Genomic DNA, 25,545 nt, shown 5'->3' with positions numbered 1-25,545 from the left:
TACTTGAAAACCATATTCAACAGAAGGACAGTTGAGAAAACCCAGGTGCCAGAACTACTTCATAAAAAAGCAGAACAGAAAGCTCTAACTACATATGTCTGCTTAGTTCATCATGCTCCCTTAGAATTTTATAACTTAATTAACCAGCCATTCAAACAGACTGGTTGCCTCTAATTATGCTGAAAATTTTTTTCCATGTTGCAAAGTAATATTAATAGTGAATGCCATTTCTTAAAGTAACAGGTAATCCATTTCTTCTGTAACTGTGAGCCATATCTGCAAAAGGTGCTTTTTAGAATGAAGAGAAGAATATAGCATCAATAGTATTCTGACACTAATATATCAAAAAGGCTTATATATGATACACACATAGAAACATACATATTTTTTCACAGAAGTAAGTTTATTAATATGTTTAAGCTAATATATTGCCATAAAAATATCTCATTTTAAATTCATGTATCATGTCTTTAACAAATTGCTCCGTGATTTTTTTTCATGCTTGCCTTTTTTTTCATTTGGTTAAAATACAACTTTTCTAAAAAATAAAGTAACATATTTACAAAAATTTTTATTTATATATGTGTGTATATATATATGTATATGTATATATACATATATATATAATATATATATGTAACTTTTCTATTGCTATTACAACAATTAAAAAACAATATTATGGCTCTATTAGCTGAGTTTACCATGTTATCTATGTATTTATCTATCTGTCTAATCTATCTAGTTCTACATGTTTTTCACTCAACAGTATATTGAGCCTGTTCTTCTATGCTAATATTTCTAGACATTACTTATTACTTTTAATAATTATATAGCATTTGAGTAGATGGAATATGGCCGTTTGTTTCTGAATTGACCAGTGTGTAAACTGCCTTCAATTTTTTGTTACTATAAAATCATACTATAAATAAATATCCCAGTACACAAATTCTTATGCATTCATGCAAGTACGTTTGTATAACAATTAAGTGAAATTACTGGATCACAAGATGCATAGATTTTTAATTTTTTAGTACTGACAATCTGTGCTCCTCTAAAATATCATCAGCATGTTCTTCCATTGATGTGTGAGAGCGGCCTTTCCTCCAAATCCCAATCAATATTTAGTTTTACATTATTGTATTTTTATTAATATAATGGATACAAAAATTGTACTTCATGAGATTTTGATCATACCAAGATCGATCACTTCCTCATACATTTATTGGCCATTTATGGTTCTTCCTCTGTGAATGTCTTCATTCCCAGCCTTTGACCATTCTTCCAACTGAGTTATTAGTATTTATTAATGATTTATAGTCCTTATTTGTGTCCTATAGATATTAACCTCTTGAGCATTCAATAAATGTTAACTTTTTCTTGCCATTAACATAGTAGAAAATAGAGGCTTAATTTGACATTTAATCTTTGACCTAGAATGCCAAATCAACTGTCATTCTTTTATAATTTTCTCTAGATAGGTTATTACAACTCATTCTAGGAAAGATCTAAGTCAGTGTAATCCTAACTCATAAGTTCATTAATAGACTAGACTATGTAAAAATCAAAATAAATAATTCCCTTTAAATGCTCAGGTAAAACATGCAAAATATGCATTTGTCTATGGTGGAAATGTCTTACAACATGTTATTTCAAATGCGAAGACAATGAAAAATGTATAATTGACTGCTGCAAAACAATGTATGAGCATGTGAGTGTGAGAACTAGAAAAAGAAAAGGAAAAGGAGTTTCTGTATTTTTTTAAAACATAAAATTGTACTTCAGCCAGAACAGGTGTCATTCCAATTACTACTTTACTAGTCAAGAGTTCCTCGGGGCATTAGAGAAGCTGCTTTTCTTAATACCCTGTTTCTTGTCAACACTCCTTTAAAAGTCCACTTTCCACCCTGGTGTCACAATCCTGGCAGAAGCTGAGGGGTAAAAATGGAGAGAAAGAAAAAAATAAAGGCAAGAAGTCCTCTTCCTTAGCTAAGGGAACCTGGCTTAACTTTTATGCTTCTCCCTTCAAGGTCTTGTCACAAAGGTGGGCACATGACAGATCAGAGTTGAGAAAAGAGGCTGGCTGAAAGCAAGAGAACAACAAAGCTGGTATAGGATGTGAAACACACCACAACTCATTCTTTAGAATAAGTGTATGGAAAAATAGCAGCTGTGCTACACTCTGAGCATGTGAGAGAGGAAGAAGCAGCTCCAAGCCAGTCCTGCCTCTCACAAGCTTACCCTTCAGTCCTTTCATTCCCAAGCAACATACCAAGTTTGTGTGCAAGGATCAGGGTTTATGTGAGCTACAAGTGGAGAGAAGCAAAGAAAGCATCCTCTGAACTCATTTGCATGATGCATTCTATGAACTTTTACCATTTGTAAAAAACAGAGTCAGAGGCAGGGCCATGAGGTAGTTGTGAAGCTGGACCCTATTAAAAGACCAGTGTCTTCCACATCATAATGTGCTGGACTGCTGCCCTCTACATCAGCTGCCCTCCACATCAGAATGTTGTGGATTGTGTTTGTATTTAAACACTGGGAAGTAAGCTTTTTCTGTTGTGAGGTCACCAATTTTGAGCCAAGAAACTAAGCTTTGGAATAAATAATCTGTGTTTATTTAGAGGGAAATCAGAAATATAGAGAATTCTGGAAGAATTGGTTTGTATTTTGTTCTTTCCCCTAAAGAAGACTAAAATCAGAAGTTGGTCTTTTAAAATAATCATTTTATGTAATTTTTTTATGACAATGTCAGATGTTTGATTTTTCAGCTAAGGCAGATCAGATGCTTAGTGGACTATTTTCTCAGAATTTGAATGTGACACACATTAGAACATTCTCTAGGGCTCTCTTCTGAAAAGATAGGAAGGAGGCTGACCTGGACATCTCCTGTTAGTGTTTCCTGGTGAACAGGACCTGGAGTAGGACTCAAAGGTCATATTTTTTTTCCTCTGGAGGTCATTAATAATCCTAGCTATCCAGAATCTACTAAGGACCTAAGCATTTGACAACTTATTGTCCAAACTACATGGATATGAACTTAACTGAATAAAGTTGACCCAGAAAAAAAATTCTTCTGCTTTAGAAGCAGAAGGTATAAGTCCATCCATCGCTTATTTCATTCCTTAACTACACTGCACACAATAAACTAGGATAGAATGTGTCCACTGGAAACAGGCCTGCAACTAGAAAGTAGAGTTTAAAATCACATCTGCAAAGCCATTTTTGTCTGAAGGAAACAGCCCAAAAAACTTAAATGTCACTGAAAGATCTCCATAGTTGAAATATGACATAGTTAATATTCATAATTTATGAGCACTTAATGAAAAATAGTGAAGAACAAGAAACTCTTCCTTCACATTTTTGAATTAAAAATTGGATTTTAAAATCGATTATTTATATACAAATAAATACAAAAGTACATGTGCAATTGAAATATCTTTTGCTGTAAATGGATAATATTCAAGTCACTCACTCATTCATTTACTCACCCTACAAACATTTATTCAGCAATTATTAAGTGTCAGGCATTCTTACAGGCTTAGATTTGCTTATTTCAATTTCCATGTTTTAAGTAATTCAAGAATTTTACTTTCATATATTTTTCCCTAAATGTTAATAAATGTGTTCAGAGATGGAACCCACTTTGTTCTCCAAAATTATCTCATTGACAAAACAGAAGACTGATTAACATCATTCTGTTAACTGGTTGCAAAATTAGTGCAGGACACCATGGTTTACGGAGTCCAATCTATCTAGAACTCTCTCTCATGTGCTAGAGTCTAATAGTTAGCCCTAGATTGCACATAATATGTCTAGGAGTTAGAAATCTTTGCAAACTGGCTTTCACCAACTATCCAAGTAGCTAAAATAAAATTTCATTCTCAGAATACGGAATATTTGTGAATGACTGATGTGTTTTTGGCAAAGAAGTGAATACTTCAGTGAGGCACACTATATTCAGCAATGAGATACACTTAACATACGAAAGAAAAATTTCCATGCATTACATTTCAAAAGATTGGAATGAAAAAGAAGAAAAATACTCTTGTTATCTTGATTGCAACATGTAGCTTTGGCATCATCTAAATATCACCCATAGTAGGTGTAAAACCCAATATAATATGACTTTAGAACCAATAACCAATATAATCTCTCTCTCTTTTCAAAATTTTAAACATATAAACTGGAATTCAGAAAAAGTTATGAATAAAAAAACTCCTAAGAACTGTCATACTTATTCCAAAATACTGTTGTTACACAGAAAATTGTCCCAATTAAAACAAATTGGGAGACAAAAAAGATAAGTGAAAATAATTCCTGATCTATTAAGTAGCTGACCTGTAGCAATTCATTATATTCAACAGTAACATTCATTACAGTATTTGACTGAAGTGTTTGCTTTTTTATAATCACTGCTATTATAGTGCTACTTAAACTGAAATTTCTGCTCAATTTATAAGCTGAACAAAATCTTAAGTTTCTGATAATCAAATGATAACCTTTATTACTAAAATGAGAATCAAATGTCTAGTTCCAAAGTATAAGAAATTTAATACATACTCCTATTTTCCTCCTATTTCCATAAGGAGACTGACATGATTCTTTCTACAGAGATAGAAAAATTATTCAATTATAATGCATGCATTATGTATGTCCATGCATATACACACATATACACACATAGCCATACAAACAGTTATATTTCGCATAATGGTAGACCACATATGTGACTGTGATGAACCTGAAAAATTCTGTTCACCTAGTATTTTCATTTTACCCTTTTATGTTTAGATGTGTTTAAATACACAAATTTTAACAGTTGTCATACCATTGCCTACAGTAGTCAATACATCAAAATGCTATATGAGCTTTAGCCTAGGAACAACAGACTACACTACATACCACAGGTATATAGTAGACTATATCATCCAGATTTATGTAAGTACATTTATGCAGCACTGAAATTGTCTGATGACACATTCCTTAAAATGTTTACCTATTATTAACACACAACTACTTACATATATAGAGAGATTGATTTTGATTGCTGTAAGTATCAAACTAAGGTAGACAAGTCATAGCAATGACTAAACAGTTCTTTGTAAACAGGTCAGATCATAACATGTTTGTGAAAAGGTAATATGTTCAAAACCAAAGTCATATACAGCATAAACTTCAGTATAAAGAATAAAGATCAAATAAACTAGGGCTCAATGAAAGTTTAAACCTAAAATTTGTATTATTATAAATTGATAGTATCAAGCACATTCATTATCACTGGGATTATTTGCCCCTTTAACCAAAACTGCTGTCACTGCACAAGGAAGACATGGTATTGCAACCTGATCTGTTATAGGTCATTAACAAGCCAAATTACTAACATTTTAAAATACATCAGAGATACCAAAAATAATCCATGCACTGTCTTATGGCTTACAGGTGCCAAGAGAAGACAACTACATCTTCCACCATCACATAGACGAAGGCCAATTGTGGTCTAAACCCCCCGACTCCCCCAAACCCTCTGTTTTGTTGAAAATGCAACAGTCCCTCTGGTCTTCATTCTAAGAACAGTCAAATATTTTAGGTCATAGGGCCTCTGCACTGACCATCACCTCTGTCAGGAATGGCTCTCTTCCACTTTTACATGGATGGCCTCTTCCAGTCCCTAAAGCCTCTGCTAACACTCACTTCCACATTCATCTTCACAGATCCTATTCAGCAACTCCCTTTTGGTGAAGCTTTAAGATTGAGTTATCTATCTATCTTCTTTGAATGAATCATCACACATTTATTAAAAATAAATGTATTCTATTTCTGCTTTTGCCCAACAACCATTATTAATACACCTTGATGTGACTTGAAATCTAGCATTATTCTCCCCGTTTGTTGCTCTAAATATTGCCATTTGTGCACACTAGCTGGTACTTTTGAGTTTTACAATCAGTACGCCACACTTCCGAATAGATCCTTGTTAGGATTTATCTGAAATTGCACTGGCTTCCAAAACATATGTAAAGTCCAGAAGAAACTGATACACTGATATTTTGAGGCAGGGAATTGAATGGCTGGTAGAGTTGGCATGGATGAGAGATTTACATTTTGCTATATACTGTTATTTATTGTAATTGACCATTATTATATATCACACATCTATTTTTTAAGGAAAGCTATTTTAAAGACAGAAATTTATAGATAAATTCTGAAAAAAAAAATAGCTGTTTTAAAGATATAGTCTTCCTATTCATGAATACATGATCTCTCAAGTCTGATTATGGTTTCTTGAATGTCCTTCAATAACTTTATTAGTAAAAGTGTCCATTGCTACTATATTTGCTATTGTTTTTATTACATTTTGTGTTTCGTTGTTTCTGATACAGCAACTCTTCTCATTTTTTTATCTTGCCATTTCTTATGTTGTGCAGCACTGACCCTGAACTAGCAATCTGGTTGAGCTCCTCATCAGTTCAATTACTTTCTTTACCCTTGAATTCTCTTCAATCTTATGTAATGTTCATGTCTTGGAACAGTGACAAAGCCCTCCAAAGACAAAGTTCCTGACATTAAAGAAAATATGTTTTAACTTTCCTCTTCTATTTTTAATTTAATAAAAGTTTCTATCCTAGAAGGGTACTAAATTTTGCTTGAATATTTTTCTTAATCCAGTGAGATAATCCTTTTTTTTTTTCATTGAATCTCTTAACAGGATGACATTCACTAGTAGACTTTTTCCCCTTAACCATTCTTACATTTCTGGAATTACCTCTACTTTAAAAACATGGCCAATAACATATTAAAACTGTTCAAGTCCATCATAGTGAGGGAAACACATATTAAAAAAGTAGTAATACCATATCATTTTTCATCTCTTAGTTTGGCAAATGTCTACAGTCTGATAATATCTAGTGTTGGCAGGGATATGGGGAAAATGGATCTCACAGACCTGACTAGTGAAGCATAAAGATAATGTCTTTTGGTGTCTGAGGAAGTTGACTGTACAATGGATAATCAGATAGAAAGATGTCTCCCATGTCTACAAAGCAACTTCATATATTTTCTAGCCATCTAAAAATGAACTCCTATAAGGGTTTCTAATGTTATATATCCATATTCATATTTGAGACTGTGTGGTAGAAAAAAAATGTTAAGAAACAGGATCACTGATCTTTACAGGTCAACAATATGGAAAAATTTTCATTTACTATTGGAATAAGGAATAGAATGAGACAAGAGCATGGTTTTTATTATGTTTTATTTATCACCAGTTATTTGAGGTTTCTTTTCCTTCTTGCAACATATTAGGTTAAGTTGATACACAGATAATTTTTTTCTAATGTTTTAATATCTTTCCAGAAAAAAAAGAGCAATCCCAATGAACTGAGTTTATAGCTCCAAACATAAAAAGTCCCTGGAGAGCTGCTCAAATTAATTCTTATTTTTTGCTAATGTTTAATATAGGAATGGGAAAATTCTAAATCCAAGGTCAGACCAACCATGATTTGTTCTGTCTCAATCTTATTATTACACCAGTCAGAAACTTAGCTTGAACCAATAATGATGAGAAAACACAATTGGCAACACATGCTGAGCTACAAAGATGCACTCATCTGCTGGGTTCAATACCTATCTCATAACTTTGGTTTAATTATACATCTCCTTTCTTGGCCTACACTTCTATCATGAATTAACTCAATTTCCTGAGACTTAGTGCCTTTAACTTAACTTGTGCTGAGATTTAAGGCTAAAACAGAGCAACAAGACTACCCAGAAAAACATTTCGTCTTTCCCTATGGATACTACTTCTTATTCCCTTCACCATTCCTCTCTTACTCAGACATAAATATATTTATTTCATTCTTCTCTTTGAATTGCTGTGCACAGAGATTGATTCACCCCTTCCATCTGTCTTTGCTTAATATCTCACTATGTGATTTCCCTATTCTGACATTTTACTTTAGATAATTTTAAAAATTACAGATACCCTTGGCATTCAAAATTTGCTTATTAAATTGTTTATCAAAAAATCTTATTTTCCTGCCTCCTTGTCAAAGAATATGGCCAATTAAATAATGCCTGAATAAATGTAGATGGGCTCTAAATAGCAAACTGAGGAGAATTATTTCAAATTGATACTATTGTTAAAAGAAAAATTCATCCATTTTTTGTTCTTTATCTAAGAAAATTATCTGCATAAAATATCACAGAGGGGAAAAATAGTATTAAATATGAAGTGGTATTTGAATAACGTAAAAGTACACCTGTAATCATTTTCACAACTAAATTTATTCTTCTCCTTGGATAAAAAGTATGCATTTATATTCAGGCAGTCTTAAATTAGCTATTTCACACTTCACATTTTGAATGCAGAAACATATCTCATGAAATTTCTATTGGCATTACTCATTGAAAAATAAAATTAAATAAGAATATTTCAAAATTCCATTTGTTCAGAATAACTGAAACATTTAAATATATATAGCTAAAGCATTGAAGGTCATTCTTGGCTTAAATTCTATATTGAATGGTTTTAATTTTTGAGTGAAGGGCTCTAACACCCTAAAATACCTATATTTTTCAAATTTACAAAGACACTGAGGAGTTATTTCCTACATAACAGAAGAATTCTTTCTAAAAAATATGTAAAATTAATAGAAACATACTATAGCTCATTTGATAGAATGCTTGCCTCGCATGCACAAGGCCCTGGGTTCAATCTCCAGCACCACACACACATACACACAAAAGACGAAACACATTTTGCACAATAACACTGTACTCTTTAATCATTCATTCAGCTAAAAATAGTCTCAGGGATCAATTATGTGTGAGGCACTGTAGGAAATAAAAATAGAAGTAAAACATGATCCTTTTCCTCTCAGAGCTTATAATATAACTAATTAGGGGGATGGGGACACATGTACATAAATAACCACAATGTAAAACAGAAAATGGAAATGTTCTAAGAGAGTAGTAAAGGCTCATTGGAATGGAGAAAGAAAAGGAGAAGGGGAAGAGGAAAATAAACATGACTGGGTAAGAAGGAATCAATGACTGTTGGGCATTGGGGAACTTGGATCAAGACTTGTGAGAGTTAGGATGTCCCCCAGTGAATAGTTAGAACACTGCAGAAAGGTACCTCAGAGAAAGGAAATTCCTGGATATTGTTATGTGTGGGTATGTACCCAAGTGTTGTATCAATAATAACAATAGATAAACAACAAACCTCGATTAAAAATACAGCTGTCAAGAAGTAAAAAGTACTAACTGAATGAGACCATTTGGGGGTGGGGCAGAAAGTGTAATTGCTATTAACTCTTCATCAAGCTACACTACAAATCCACAGAGCATGTTGGCCAGGACTTTGGCTCAGTCCTGGCCTTTTTAAGGGTAAATCATAGCTGATAGCTTCCCTTAGTTACCTCTCCTAAGAGCTGATACAGGCCTCTCCATCCCTTCCAAGGCAGAAGTATGCGGAGATTAAAATAGCTTCAGAATACTTCCTGCTCTGTCCTAGCTATGCTTTCATTTTATTTGACTTAGACCAATTGGAATGCCAAGGGAAAACCCCATGAGGCACTGAGCATGTGAGATAATGTGTCAGTCCCTCAAAACTGTTTGTCCAACCTATTGTGCATATCCATCATAGTTCACCATCCATGAGAAAGCACAACATGTAGGGGAAACAGCTCTTAGCACACACTGCTGTTTCTTCTTTTTTAAAAATAGATGTGTCACCTCCATTAAATACTTCCATCTCAACTATTTTAATAATTTGTCACAAATCTAGCCACTTGCCAAAACAATGAAGATTATGTATTCTAAACATTTGTTTGGAAGTTACAGTATTTCTTATCTCTAAAAAGTGTGTAATATTGCACTTATGACAAGATTTTCTGACTTCCAACTTCAGCTAATGACAATCTATCTACTCCTCCCCTTCTTTGGTGGACCCCAGGGAAAAGAATCTGTTGGTTTTGCTGAGCTACTAGCAAGCTCACATTGCTTGGGGAAGAAGTTTTAGCACAGCTGAGGTCAGAGCTGGAATGAAGGACAAAGATGAACATTTAGAAATAAGGAAAGCTAAGGGATTCAGAAAGGGCCTTCACTTACAGTCAATAACACTAATCCACTTGACTCTTCTCTCTCTCTCTCTCTCTCTCTCTCTCTCTCTCTCTCTCTCTGGAAAACAGAAAACCTTGGATAACAGAATTTCTCTGGCTCCATTACTGAACTACTGCTAAAGCTTCCCCATTCCTTCCCTAAGGCAGAGGTAACTAGGGATTAAAATAACTCCAGAATACTTTCTGCTCTAACACTGCTTTCACTCTATGGGACTTAGACCAAATGGCATGCTGAGGGAAAGTTTACTTTTTTTGGAAAGATGTCCTTCATGGTTTAGCCTTCCCCAAAGGCTTCACTTAACTACACTAGTTAACAGTGCCCCTGCTACCATCAATCACTTTCTATCCTACTGCCCTATTTTACCTTAGCACTTATTACTATTTACAGTAGACTTATCCATCCATCATTCAATTGAACAATCAATCAGGTGTTTCTTTGTCTGGTTTCACAGTCATGTCCTCTGTGTCTAAAATAAAACCTGGAATGTGGTTGGTTTTCAAATATTCTGTAGTGAAAAAATGAACAGATGAATGATTATTTCACCTCAGCTCCCAAAACTCCAAACAATTTCATCACCTCTGAAACCTCAACCTGAAATTACAAGAATGATCAAACGCACACTTTATGCTGTTCCTTCAACTATGTCTATGTCCATTATCTACACCTATTTACATCTTGGTTTCTTTTACTATACACTTTAATTGCTGTGTAGTTCCTGTTTTTGTCTTTCATTTTGAAAATGCCTAATGGTCAGTGGATTCCTTTTATTGGGTACAAAAAAAATTATCTTTTAAGAAGACAATATGGCATTTTAGTAAATGTTATTGTTCTATTTACAAGAAATGATAAAATGATGAGTATTCCTAAAGAACCTTATTAGTTATCCATTCTAAACCATTATAACTCATGAAATGTATTAACATACCATTTTAAGATTTTTATCTAGCTTTGACTTAAGAATCAAGATATATAAAATGAAAATATTGACATATTAAAATCAAAATTCTACTTTGAGAGCAAAGAACCAATTACTAAAATCGGAATAAAGCACACATGAGATAAACTAAGACAAATTTTTCATATATAAAACTTCACATTTTATTGTATTTGAAAAGAAATAGTTCAGCAAGAATTTGTTATACTAAAATAGAGGCTTAACTTTTTTCATATGCTGAATACAGTGTCTTATTTAAATGAGCAAATTAAACTAATATACCTTAATTATAATATCTTTTACAACTATTATATATTACTAGATGCATTTTAACATAATTAATTATAACAAATAATACGAATATAATTATAACATAATTAAATAATACAAATACATATACACCTATTTTCCTATATCTTACCGTCAACATGTATATTCATTGTGTTTAATAATGTAACAAATGTTTTTCAAGAACAATCTCTTTATGGATTTAAAGAAATCCTCTAAATCTATTAGAGAAATTGAATATAAGTTAGATTTCTTTAAGAGTTATAACTTTTAAAAATAATGGAATCATTCGTGTGTGTGCTCCTGCCCTCATGAAATGCCACAGTCAGTGGAAGGGTCAATATCCCCAAGGAGCCCTGTTTATGAGTGATATTAACACCAAACAGAAAGCTTAGCAAAGTCTGTTCTAAAAATAACCCTGTGTGTCTCTTGTTGTCATCATCAAGCTGAGTCTCCTGTGCTTTGTGGCATAGCATCCAGGCCTCCTCTTTGCCTTTCTACAAGCATTGCTACCCAAGACCTCCCCTTTCTCTCAAGGTGGCCAGGATAAAAAGAATTCTGCAATCGCCCTAAACATTCATTAAACAACATTATTGCCCCTTGAGCAGACAGTTATCATGTTGTTTTGGCAGCAGGAAGGAATCTGTGGTTTCACTTGAATGTTATTCTTCTTTATTTAAACTACTAGAAATAACCCCAAAATGACAGAATGCTCTTTCTATAAATAATCATTCCAGAGTAGAGTTATATTAGGAGGTAACTCAGATGGCATGATAACGCCTAACAAGCTAATCTTAGACCTGCAATGCCATAAGATAGAAATACAGAGGCTAAGAATAACTGACCCAAAGGAGTCAGCCTGCTAAAGAGAGGCACAGACTTGTGGGCATCTGCAGGTTCTAATGCATATAATGATCTGAAAGCCTCTTTCGTCCAGGATGGCAATAAATTATGTTGGTCATTAATATTATAATCAATAATGCTTTATAACATATTGATTTATAGAGATGGCTCAATATTCTTCTTATAGCAAATAAGAGTATAAAAATTGGTTGATGGAAACCAAAGAATTGGCTCTTTCCTAAACTTCATCACTATCTAATTAGTAAACTTTACGCTTGTGACCTACAGAATATGCACTTTCCATCCAAAAAATGTAAAATTTAACTCAAGAAAAAGTAAAATATAACATCATGACTATATATAAATATTACCACTCAATTTTCACCAAGAAAGTTCAAACTGGACCTGAATTAGACAAATTAAACATAAATTGAATTGAGTTAGCTAGATTAAACCTTTATTTCAGCTCAAGAATTTCACATTGCACATTGAAATCAGGATTTGAATGGGTACACAGACTTTATTAATCCCACGTTTCTAGATAAAGACCAAGGTGGGCATAATTCAAACATTTTGGCAAAAAGAAATAAATCCATTATATTAATATTTCAAAAAAAATGCTCTCCTACTAAAACATTAGTAATAATGTGCTGTTTAAAAGCTGGACTAACCTTTGATCTGTGTATTGTAAAACCTTGGCAAACAGATGCCATATGCATTAGGAACACTGCTTCTGTCCAGAGTATCTGCCCCAGGACAGAGATCACTCTCATAGAACTTTGGAGTTTCCCTGAGCTCACCGCAGCTCTGGAATCTGTTTGTCAAGCACTGAGAATGTGAAGTGAGACTCTTCCAACTATACTTTCAATATGGTTTCCTACTTGTACCTTAATTCTCTCAGGATTAAGAAGTCTGCATAGACGTTTGTTTATAAATATAGCTGATTCCACATTTTTAGTACCCAACAGATATGAATAAAAATTATCCTACGCTGAATGTTATTCTCTTTGAGTAAAAGTGACAGGAGTTGAAACCAGAGCCTGCCATTTCCGACCCATGGTAATCATCAGTGTTTCAGTCAGCATTTTTGCTGCTGTCATCAAAAGACCTGACAAGAACAATTATAGGAGAAAACGTTTATTTGGGAGCTCACAGTTTCAGAGGTTTTAGTCCATAGATGGTCAACTCCTTTCTTTGGGGACTGAGTTGAGGCAGAACATCTTAGCAGAATAACATGATAGAGGAAACTGACTCAGGACATGGCCATCACCACAGACAAAATATATTCCCAAGGCAGACCCCCAATGACCCACCTCCTCTAGCCATACCCTACCTGCCTACAGTTATCAGTTAATCCTTACCAGGGGATTGATTCACTGATTAGATTAAGGCTCTCATAACTGGATCATTTTACCTCTAAACTTTCTTACACTTTCTCATACGTGAGGTTTTGGGGTACACCTCATATCTAGACCATAAAAATCAGTAAGTGCCTTACCTTTCTGAACCTGTTTCCTCAGCTGTAAAATATGAACACTGCAGCAACTACAGCATAAATCAGTGATAAGGCAATGCATGGAACAGAGAAACTCTTGAACCATTAGCTATTATATCAATAATAAGAAGACTGACAAAAAAAAGAAATAAAAAAAGTTTGATCCCTCACTTCCTACATTTTCACTAAACAACTAGAAAATCAGATGGGAGTATAGCAGAGAAAAACATGAAAAGGGCATCTGGTAGTGATACCTTTGTATTCAAAATACATACCTGAATTCTAATTGCATAGAGATTTTTAAAGGATGATTAAGAATAAATTATAATGATGTTCAACTCATGAAGAGCTTTTTCTAGTTCACCTTACATGGAATTCCCTGAAAACTTTTGCGGTAAATGTTTTTACTAAAGCAAGAACTCTCAAACTACAATGTCACTTGAAGAAATTCAGTGAAATATTCTTGCTGTTTGTGGGTTGGCTTTTTGTCTTAATTTGGTTTATTTCAATTTTGATTTTAATTTCAAGTTTCAAATTTTTGAAACAACTTCATGACATTATCATATTTGAAGCCAGTTTGGAAATGTCATGCCTTAGACACTCATCAAAATTTACCTAAAACAAATGGCCAATAACATTCACATCACTGCAAGTGGGTCAACAATGAACAAAAACTATGAATTTAAAAATTTATGACACAAGTGGTAGAATATGAGGAGAAGCAGAAAAGTAAAGTTGTGGGTATTTCCAACCTTATCAGCATGCAAAAGCTCAATCATAAGTAAATGACTAGTTACATTCTGTGGTCTGGTAAATTTCTTTCTTCCTTAAAAGTGGTTTCCATTGGATTTAATTATTGGGTATTTAAAAAACACTATGTATAAAAGACCCATCACTTACTTCACTGTGGAAAAGTTAACATTATGATAATGAATGGAAAATATATTCTTATAAAAATAACTTTATAAGATATTCTTATAAAAATAACTTCTTATAAGAATAGCTTTGTTTTGTATTCATGAACCATAGCAGCTTAGAGTAACCCTAAACATAATATGCTCTAAACACTTAAGAGGATAGATCATTTAGTGTTGTAAAAAAAAAATCTTGTTTAAATTAAGTTTGTTTTGTGTAATTGACTTAATTGAAAAAGAATTGAACTAGAAATACAAGGTATTTTCTAGTTCTTCTGCCTTCCTATTGCCAATCTTCTGGGGTTAGCAAACAGGAAAACTAACCAGACACAGTTGTGCATGTCTGTAAACCCAACTATTTGGAAGGCTGAAGCAAAAAGGATTACAAGTGTGATGTCAATCTTAGCAATTTAGTGAGACCCTCTCTCAAATTTTAAAATGAAAAGGGCTAGGGATGTAGTTCAGTGAAAAAGGGTCCCAGGCTCAATCCCTAGTACCACGAAGGAACAAAGGAAGAAGGAAGGAAGGGTAAGGGAAGGGAAGGGAGAGGAAGGGAAGGAAAATGAGGAGGGGAAGGGAGGAGAAGGAGCAAGAAGAGAGCTGCTAACAGCAAAGACACCTAACAACATCCCAAGCTAACCACTGGCACTCCAACTTCCTTGTCAGAATAGGATAACCCACAGCACAGCCACACTGACTGGAAGCACATTCCAATGTATCTTTGAATTTCATTTTTAAACTTTTAAAAAATCGTTTCATAAACTTTCATTTCAGTTGTTTTCAATGTAGTCCAATTCAGAAAAACAGTTAAAATGTAGTTATCATTCCATGATGTAAAGATTGTTCATTATTCTTAAAATGTAATTATGACAACCTACTGGCAAAGACATTGCATTCTGAATATTTTAAAGATCGTCTTTCCTTCATATAATGAAAACAATTCATATATTATTAAATTTCTCTAAAAATTTTCTTTATCCCTGAGAGTCAACCTTAAAAGAATACTGCATTTAAGTTCACAATAAATACTTGTAACATATCAGACAGCAATTTTGACTTTCTTCCTTTCTAAAAGATTATTACAATCTAGAAAACCCAGTTTTCTTCCACAATTATGTACTGCTATCTTTTATTAGGGGATCCTATCTAACAAAAGAGAGTTCAAAGAAACACAATCTACTCAGTACTAGTAAAATGTCATGAAAATGAATTAGCAGCCACGATTTAATTAAAATCAGAGCCCATTTTCTTTACTTATTTAGGTTTTCAGAAACGAGTTTGATCACCAATGTTCACACAGTGGAAAACACTGCTGGTACCTAGCTAACTTCTATTCTTGATACTTCTTTCTTCTTCCCAACAGGTTCATATAGCCACCATTCCCACATCATCCAGAGCAACCATTGTTCTCAAAACTTGTTGAAAAATGGATCAGTGGAGATAGGTGCTATTTGGGCCAATGGGTTATGAAGGATAATTTGCTTAGGAAGCTCCCGTTAAGATCCTTTTCTTAAAAGGACACCTCAAAGAAGCAAACTTTCCCTTGTTTGTCTCTGGAATTTGTCCTGTAATCATTACCAGGACGCCTGGACCTGCTACTGAGGGGTTGTAACTATTGGAGAATGGATCTTATGATCACAGAACCCAATGCTAGAACTAGTATAGTGGCACTATATGAGGGAGTTGAATGTCGCTGACATCACTGCGTTTCTGGTAGTGCCTGACCACCCAGCTTTATTAAATGATAAAAGTCCTTATTCGTCATTTTGACCAAAGTTTTCTTTTACTTGCAGTGGAAAACACCTAATATACCTAGTTCTACAATTAATCATTGTTAGTATTCTGGTGTAATAGCTTTGTGTGTGAAGATGAAAGGGACACTTTTTAGAAGATGTATTCCTATTTATTATAAAAAGTTCACAAAAGGCAGAAAAATCTCATAAAAACAAATTTCCCTCCCCTTCACCAAAGCACAAACAAACAAACAAAAATCTCTCCTGATTTCTTTCTATCTGTACATGAATTTGTTGGGGACGTGAATAGATAGATAAAAATAATAACTTCATCAAGATCTTATTGATGTTATTTTTTAAAAAAAACTGAATTTTAATTTAGCAGATTTAAAACTGTATTTGAAGGAACTATAAACATGCTTCCTCATCATAAAGAGATATTATTCCCAAAAATATCTAAGGTTAAATAAACTAAATTTTTTTTTTAATCAGTCTTTGGAATCTTTTTTTAAACGTGTGTTTCTATTTTAAGCAACAGAGAATCTGTTCCTGCTCAGGAAAAAGATATCAGCACCTCTCACATCTTTCCATCTCACCTCTCCCCAACACCTCACATTGGTTTGTTTTATTAATATGTCTACATTGCCCTACTTTATAACATTTACTTTCTTTCCTATAACCACAGTCACATATTGTTTAAAAGAATTCATCATCATCCCCGCCATGACTTTCACAAAGTTTTCTCTCCTTCTGAATTTACCTTATGTTTTAGGCTACTCTTGGGTGGGTTTTATTGTCAAATAGTCTCTTTTAGGTTTAAGGAGTCCCACTTTGTCCACCTATTTTCTTTGCATTTTAATAACATCTTAGCTGAGGGTAACACTGGATTGTCTTTCTTTTAGAACTTCAGAAATTTTCTTCACTGTCCTCCATCATGGAGTGTTAAGGTTGACAAGTCTTCCTAAATCTTAGGAAGGCACTTCCTCCCAACCTCCCTGTCCACAGACTCTGCTTTCCCTGCCTGGACACCTGAAGAATTATTTGTCATTAGCCAATCAGAATATGAACCAGTACTGAACACTTACATCAAATTTCTCTAAAATATGGGGAGCTCTTTTAATATGCACATTTCCCTTTTCTTTTTTAATGAAATTATTTTTTCCCTTTTTATAAAGATTCCTTCTGTTTCATTGTTTTAGGATATCAACTTCTGGGACGCGAATAATCTTTCTGACATTTGACCTTTGTCTTTCAAATGTATTGACTTTTCTCTAATTGTATTACCTCATTTTCCTTGTATCCTGACAATTTCAAGCTTTTCCTCCTTGTCAGTCAAGATTTTCCATTAAAGTCTATTCAGTTTTCTGCTATTTCTAAGAGCAATTTTTGTTCTATGTTTTTTTTTATATTCTCAAGTCATTTATTTAGATCTAAATCTCCCCTTTCATCTCATTTTATTGTTTTATAATTCTCACCTTCGAGATCTTGCTTTGTAGAATTTATGTTTTTGTTAAAGGGTGCAGCTCTGGGAAGCAATTATTAGACAACTTGGGGTTCAATGAGTTTTCTTCTTGCTGGGATCTCTAAGATTAGTGGAGGAAGGGGCATCTCATCTCAAGGTGCTAAGGCTCATCTCCTCAGTTAAAAAGCTGTTTTCAAGCCTCCCCTTCTCCAAAGAGAGCACATTTGTTCACCTCCCTCCATCTCACCAGTTTCTCTCCCAAATCATTTCTCATATTCCTCAGTCAAAACAGAAAACGAGAACAACCAAACATGCTGAGGGTATCCACCCTGTTTGCTTCTCTCCAGATTTGGAAATGTTATAATTCTCAGGAAGTTGTCAACTTGCCAGTAAAATCTGAAGAAGGCCCAGGAGACAAGTCTTTATGTCCTGATAAAAAATTCCTGCTTCCATTTTTTTCCCTTGGCTATTTGTACCATGATGTATGTTCTACTGGGTTATATAGATTTATTTCCTCTTATTATTGAATATTGTAGCAGGTAGAGAAGGTGTTTGCTGACTTATATTTGGGGGGGTCACTTAAGTATCTATTGATGCTGAGAAATTACATGGTATATTTCCAAATTTTTCATCTCCAAAATTGAAGTTACCTTTAGTATTTTTTTAGTATTTAATATCCGAATGTGGGATTCTTTTGGAATCAATCCTGCAGGGTTTCATTGAATTTTCTTACTTAATGAACATAAAAGTCTTCACCTCTGTCATCCTCAGAATTATGAAACATTCTTGCCCCCATTCTCAATGGACCTGTTTATAATTAGTTTTTGATTGATATCTATCAATTATCCCAATTGGTAACAGATTTATAAGTGAAGAATCTGACTTAGAGAACAGCAAAACAGTAATTATAGGGAATATTAGACGTGATTCTCGACATGACAGTGGCATTTCTTAGACTTATATTTTCATAATTAGAGTGTGCTTTTCAAGTAGACATAAATGATTGAATCCAATATGTTCCCTTCTTCTCATACCACACACCAAGGAACAAAAGGATTAAGGAAAAGTAAAGACACGTTTTAATAAAAATTTTAGGATTTAGAGTTAAATGTTTTAGTTTCATACATTAAAATGAGAATACATGGTGAAAAATTGAGTTGTCCCTTATTATAACTGACATTAGTTCTCTACAAACTCTAGGAAATTCCTTTATAATAACTGTTCCAGTACGGTGTGGACAGCTCTGCAGTCCAACATGTTAGGCAGCATGCCTGGGAACAGGAAAATACCCCTGCTTCTGCCAGCGCCTGCTGAGAGACCTGAATCAATATTTGTATATGCTTCAGTTTCTGCCACAGTTATCACTTACATTGGCCCACGCTGGCCACAAAAGGGGAGATGTACTTGGAAAAAAATGTGTCAATCATAGTGAATTCCAAGATTCACTATTATAAAAATTTTTAACAGAAAGATATTCACAGACTATGTTATAGAACTCTCTATACAACATCTGAATCTTACCCAAGTTATCTAGCATCACTGGGACCATATTAGGAAAAAGTACAATCATATACAACATTTGCAATCCAATAGAACATAAAAGATGCTGGATTTTATATATATATATATATATATATACACACACACACACACACACACACACACACATATACACATACACGTGTGTGTGTGTATGTGTGTGTGTGTGAGAGAGAGAGAGAATGCATAATGGCCAACAGAATTAAAATATTAAGTGGGAACTCTGAAGTAACTGCTAATGACAATTATACAAGAAAACTAAAATCTTTAAATAATTAATCTCAAGAAAACTTCCATAGGGATTTCATTGTTTGATTACATCCCCTTCAACCTCTTTGTCTTTTATTATTACATGAGACACACACACACACACAAGCCATCCAAAAGTACAGACACAATTTACATAAGAAAAGGACTAGTCTTATCAGACCAAGATAGTCAAAGAAATAATAGATTTATATGATAGCTAAAGAAACCTGGTTACGGGAATAAAAATTAATTTCCCCATGTGACCTATAATCTAACTCATCTGGTAGAACATGGCATGGAAGAGTGAGGATCCTAGTTTCAATCAGTAAAAATACTAATAATTGTACCAGACATTTTAAATACATGCTGATATATCTGAACCTTAATAAGAATGCTAAGAGATCAGGAGATGGACACAATTATTCTTCACTTTGAAGATGAACAAACCCATTATACAACTGGCTAGCAATGGAGTTCATGTGCAAATAAGCTCCTAGGACAGGGCTCTCTCCAAAACTCTGCACTGCAGCCAAGTATCTTTTCTCTCTTTCAGATTCAAAGACTCCATCCACTTCTTGGCCTACAAATCACAACCAGGCCATTGGTCCAAGAGGAAGCTGAACAAGATCGGTGAGTAAATTAAGACAAGCAAGCCCCTAATTCATCAATGAATTCAAAGGGCAGACCCTACTGATGCTGGTTCACCATCATCATCACCCATTCTCTACCCCAGGCCAGTTTTCTGAAGGTTGCAAGAGCTGGGGAGATTTAAAAACCCCAAAGTCCATACTGTGGCTCTCACTAATGAAAACAGATACTTTAGGGATAGATTCCAGGCATCACATTTTGTAGAACACTTTTGGGCACTCTGAGAACCAGTGCCTCACAGAAAATCCACAATATAGATTGAGTAAATTACATTCAAGGACATACTATATGAAATAAAATCAAATACCATACAACATCATCAGGAGGATGCAGTTATGTTTCAAATTTCCAAAGTAAGTAGAACACAGAGTTTCCTTATTTACAAACAGGTTTGAGAACTGATATTAACCTACATCGTTTTCCATTTAATAGCTAGTCCTTCAGGGCTGGGGTTGTGGCTCAGTGGTAGAGCACTTGCCTCACATGTGTGAGGCACTGGGTTCAATTCTCAGCACCTCATATAAATAAATGAATAAAATAAAGGTCCATCAACAACTAAAAATATATTATATATATATAAAAAAATAGCTAGTACTTCAGTGTTGCTTCTGGTATAAAAGGTAACAGCATGGACAATCTCAAGCACTTCCCTGTTAAAAATCTCATCGCTTTGAGTACAAATCACTAAGAGTCAGGGAAATGACAATTTCAGCTGAAATGGAAGTACAGGTGTGTGTGATGATCAAAGACATGGAGAACTGGCAAAGCTAGTAACACCTGCGGCCAACCTGTGTGGAAGGCAGGGCTGTGTTTCTGCCATATGAAAGAAATATCAAACTTGTACTTAGAGGCAAAGACTAGAAGGATATAGCATAGTACTGAAAAAATAGCAAAAAGAGTTAATTTCAATGAGTCCCTCAGTATTTTAAAAATATAATTAAAGTAGATATTAATATATTAATATATATTTTAATATTTAATATAAGTGACAACTGCCATCTGAGATACACCTGCTGACCTGTCCAGAAGCTCACGTCAGCTTTCACTCTGATAATAAATTAATGTAATTCTGGTAGGTTTACTTTGGTTAAGCAGACACGACTTGTTAGTATAGTTCCTGTCACTTAAGTGTATAAACACCAAAACTGTATAAAATTGATTTATTCTGATTTCATGAAAAGACTGAACCAACAGAAGGATCTTAAAATCAATGTGACTACCAGAGTTTTAAAGAAAATTTGCTTCAAACAGGATACGCATAGATGAGAAGGTGTGTTAGCGCCAAAGCAGTTGCCCTACCAACCTGTGGAATATTGATTGTTTTTACGCCTAGCCCCACAGTGTACAGGCTGCTTTATGTTACATTCTTATCATGGAAAGCTAGACAGTGATCTGTAATTACAATTAAACCAACATGGGAACTTAGGAGATCTGAGGAAGAACTTTAAGCCAATTTAGGTAGAAGCATTCAGAAGAAAACAGAAACAAAGAGTCCCAAAATCTGAATTAGTAATAAGAAATAAATGCAAAAAGCAATAATTACAAGTAAATAACATTTCCTGGAGAATATGCTCTTTTGACAAATATAAACTGATAAAGCTGACAAGATTCATTTCCCATCAGCACATCTTTGAGAGCACAAGCACACACACAGAAAAACAAGAAACTGGAATCTGTTCCTGTTATCCTTTAAAATGTTGCACCTGCTTCTAACACATTTATATGTGTGTATGCCACTGCATCTGCCTGACGATGCTAGACTTCCCAAATGTTTTTGACAACAATTAAAATAAGCATCTACTAATAATAATTTTATTTCATCCTAAACAGTTTCATTCTGGGCTGAGGAGAAAAAGCCACATTGAGGGGGGAAAAAAAACTACCTTTAAAACTCTGTGACAAACACATTTCAGAAGGTAGGTCTATAAATAGATGTGCTCTGTATGCACACTGTAAATATAAAATTGTCAGGCTGGCCGAGGCTGCAATTTAAACTGAAGCCCCAATATGAACTTACCTGATTTTCAAGTCCTGTTAGCATATGCTTAGAATCACTTCGAATCTCCTTTTTCTAGTTGCATAGTAAGGCAAAACACCTTCCACTACATTTTACTTATCTCACTCTCATCTTTCTTCCGAAGCAATACTTTGCAATTTCATTCAGAAGCAGCCTCCTTAAACAGACTCCGGAATATGCACAGAAACAGTAATGGAAGGGATCTAAGTTAAACCCTAAAGCGGCACCAAGAAAACATCAACATCAAACCGAAAAAGCAGTCATTTCTGAAGAGAGGTGCTTTTCTTAGCTGCATTTCCCAAGCCAGCCCTCTTTCAAACATAAAAGGTCTCAGTTATGAAAGAGGATCTTACCTGAGCTGATCATACTGTGCATTCTTTGCTGAGCCAAGAGCTGCTCCCGTCCAGCCACCCCATCTGAGGAAAAACAAGAGTCACTCTCGTAAATTGTCTGCAGCATATTCCAATCACTCTTACTTCAGCTACATGAAAGATTCATCACTGCTCAGTGCACTGGCCCCAGGAGCTACCCTGGCTGGTCCTCCCTCCTCCCTGAGGAGAAGCGGCAGAGGATCAACTTCGACAATGATTTCATTTCTGCTCAGATGGACAGACACTTTTAAAAAGACCTGGACACTTTCCCCCGCTACCAACCTGTGTGCAAAGCAGAAAGGACAGAGTGGATGCTATAGCTCTCTGGAGTTTTAGGTTATCCAGGAAACTAGAAGCAGGTGGGAAATAGGAATGTGCTTCGGGGTTATTTCTTTGTCAGAATAAGTAGCAAAATATTAACTCTACCCACGAGAAAAAGAAACCAATTAAACCTGGCTTATAGTTCTTCAGGCTGCTAGGGGTTTCGTTGCAAGAACCTTCAGTCCTGCAAGTGGCTCCAGCCGGTGCCCTTGTATCTGTTTGTGTGTGTCTCTCTTCCCTTTCTCAGTCTCTCTCAGCTCAAGTTGGCTAAAGCTAGTGATAATCCATTTGCATATGAATCAACAACAGCATGGCCCACAGGCACAGAAATAGAACAATGGTCGGCCTGAGCCAAAAATAGGTCAAGCATGGCCGAGTGATTGGAGCCTGCATTAATGCATTTAAAAATACCCCAGCAAACCCAGCTGTCCAGCCTCTATCTTTCAAACCATAATTCTCTGTTGCAGGGCCTTAAAAGCAATTAACTCTTTCCTGCCTCCAAGCTCGTTTTACACACTGTTTTCATACTGGCGATTTGAGTCCAAAGGAAGGCAAGGAAAAAAATTAAGAATCATAATTCAAAGAGGGCAAATGCACATACATTTAATTTCATTTTATTTTTGTAGTATGTGTTTTTGGAAGAGAGAGAGAGAGAGAAAGAGAGAGAGAAGTGCAGAGCTCTGTATTGGTTCTAAAATAATACTGGAAGCTTTTGCTCATAATGTGGTTTCTGCCTCACCCACGCACAGCAATCCTGGTGTTCTATTTTTGTTGCCTGTTTCTCTGGCTACACTGCAGTTGGCTGTAGCACTAGAAGCTTTTCTGCCTTCTAGTTTCAGCACTGACAGGAGATTTAGTAGAGGTAGTTTCGGAAAACAAGCACACTCCAGAATAAAATTTTTGTGAAGGACTGGTTTGATTTTTTTACTTGCTATTTATGTAAGGCAATTGTCCATTTCACGAATCCTAATGTGGTCTTAGTACCACCTGTCAATTTTATTGCATCCAGTTCCTACTCTATCTAAAAAACAAAAACATAAAACCATGGATGGCTAAGATCTGAAATTTCTCCGTCTTTCACTCTCTTAAGCTAAATCCAATTGACATGAAAAAGGAAAAGAAAATTTTGATACTTTCCTATGGATGCAGAATTACCATGTTTGTGCACCTGTCGATAAATAAGTAAGTATATTTAGTACTTAAATATGAATATTCTGGGTTTATCTATACATTGGTTGCCTGAAATATAGATGCCACTTTTCTTTGGAATAGCATTTATGATAGTTGATAGATTTCCAGACCAGCACACATTGTGACATTCACCTGTAAGGTAAATGCACTACAATAGGTAGAATAAAAGTTCTACAGTCTCTGGTGTACATTTATATCAGTGTCTGTGAGAAATAAATTCTGCATCCCAAAATGGAATGCCATCATCTAACCGCTCCCAAGGGCAAACACAAAAGTATAATCCACTGGTCACTGAAGCTCTTCACTCTTCATGGAAGCTTTTCTAAACTAGATCAGCCAGAAAAATACAGTTCCTAAGGCATTAGTAGCATCAGGGAAAGAAAGAGGAAAAGCAGATTGTTGCAAGGTCCTCAGAGCAATCTGACAGAAGAAAAACTTGGTCAACCCTAGGGAATGGTACAAGGAAAAGCAAAGAAGTGTTCATAGAATTTTGGCTTAAAAAAAAAAAAAGTTAAATTATTTAATAGCGAACCCACTGCTGAATTCCTCTTTTTTCATAGATAACTTCTGTTCAATATCCCACTTCTTGAAAAAGCAAACTTAGACGGGTGAGTTATAAGATTTTTTAAAAAAAATAGTTATTTCAAACTGCATTTGACTTAAGTTAAACAACAAAATCTTATGTTCCTATCAGTGGAAAAACTATTTGATTCCATCTGATATTACAAATAAGCTTTCCATGAAGAATTAAAATTCAATTTTAATGTGTAAAATTCAAGGGATAGAAATAATGTGGATCTGATAATTTTCCTTGTGGATGATGTATTTATATAGTGATCACATATAGCATTCTAAACCTGGGGTTAGAGTGGGGAGGTTGGCCACAATAATCTTCAAATTCTGCCTCAGGAAACCACTGCAGGATGTAAGGGTACCTGGAAGGTGCCTCATTTTGCCCAGATGAGGCTGTCCCCTCAACCAGGGAAGTTCCACTTATATCGATTTACATTTGGGAGTGCAAAATTCTGTTTTTTCATTTTACTTAAAAAAAAAAAAAACATTTTTAGGGGCCAGAGTTGTGGCTCAGTGGTACAGCGCTTGCCTAGCATGCATGAGGCACTGGGTTCAATCCCTGGCATCATGTAAAAATAAAGGCATTATATCCATCTACAACGAAAAAATATTTTTTAATTATAAATAAGTATTTTTATTAAGGTATATTTGATAAATTAAGGTTGTATATATTTAAAATATACAATCAGATGAGTTGAGACAGCATACACTGTGAAAAAAATCAGCACAATCAAGCTTTTATCCATCTCCTTCGCTAGTTACTTTCCTTCCTTCCTTCCTTCCTTCCTTCCTTCCTTCCTTCCTTCCTTCCTTCCTCTCTTCCTCCCTCCCTTCCTTCCTTCCTT

General features: G+C 34.7%; 1 protein-coding gene across 29 annotated transcripts in view; it reads right to left on the bottom strand.

Annotated features, from left to right (window-relative positions):
• Hdac9 (histone deacetylase 9) overlaps nucleotides 1-25,545 on the bottom strand; it is an 863,294-nt gene that overhangs the window by 460,009 nt on the left and 377,740 nt on the right. For 20 of the 29 annotated variants that reach the window (XM_048799672.1, XM_048799670.1, XM_048799674.1 and 17 more), the window contains one exon: nucleotides 22,598-22,660. In XM_048799672.1, coding sequence (XP_048655629.1) covers nucleotides 22,598-22,660 — 63 coding nt within the window. Of the gene's footprint in view, nucleotides 1-22,597; nucleotides 22,661-22,897; nucleotides 22,965-23,067; nucleotides 23,495-25,545 lie in introns of those variants that run through there. The other 9 variants (XM_048799677.1, XM_048799676.1, XM_048799686.1 and 6 more) reach the window with 9 other exon arrangements.

Source organism: Marmota marmota, unplaced genomic scaffold (assembly GCF_001458135.2).
Source record: "Marmota marmota marmota unplaced genomic scaffold, marMar, whole genome shotgun sequence".
Lineage (NCBI taxonomy): Eukaryota > Metazoa > Chordata > Mammalia > Rodentia > Sciuridae > Marmota > Marmota marmota.
The sequence above is the reverse complement of the archived record's forward strand: the minus strand, read 5'-3'. Positions and strand labels throughout refer to the sequence as shown.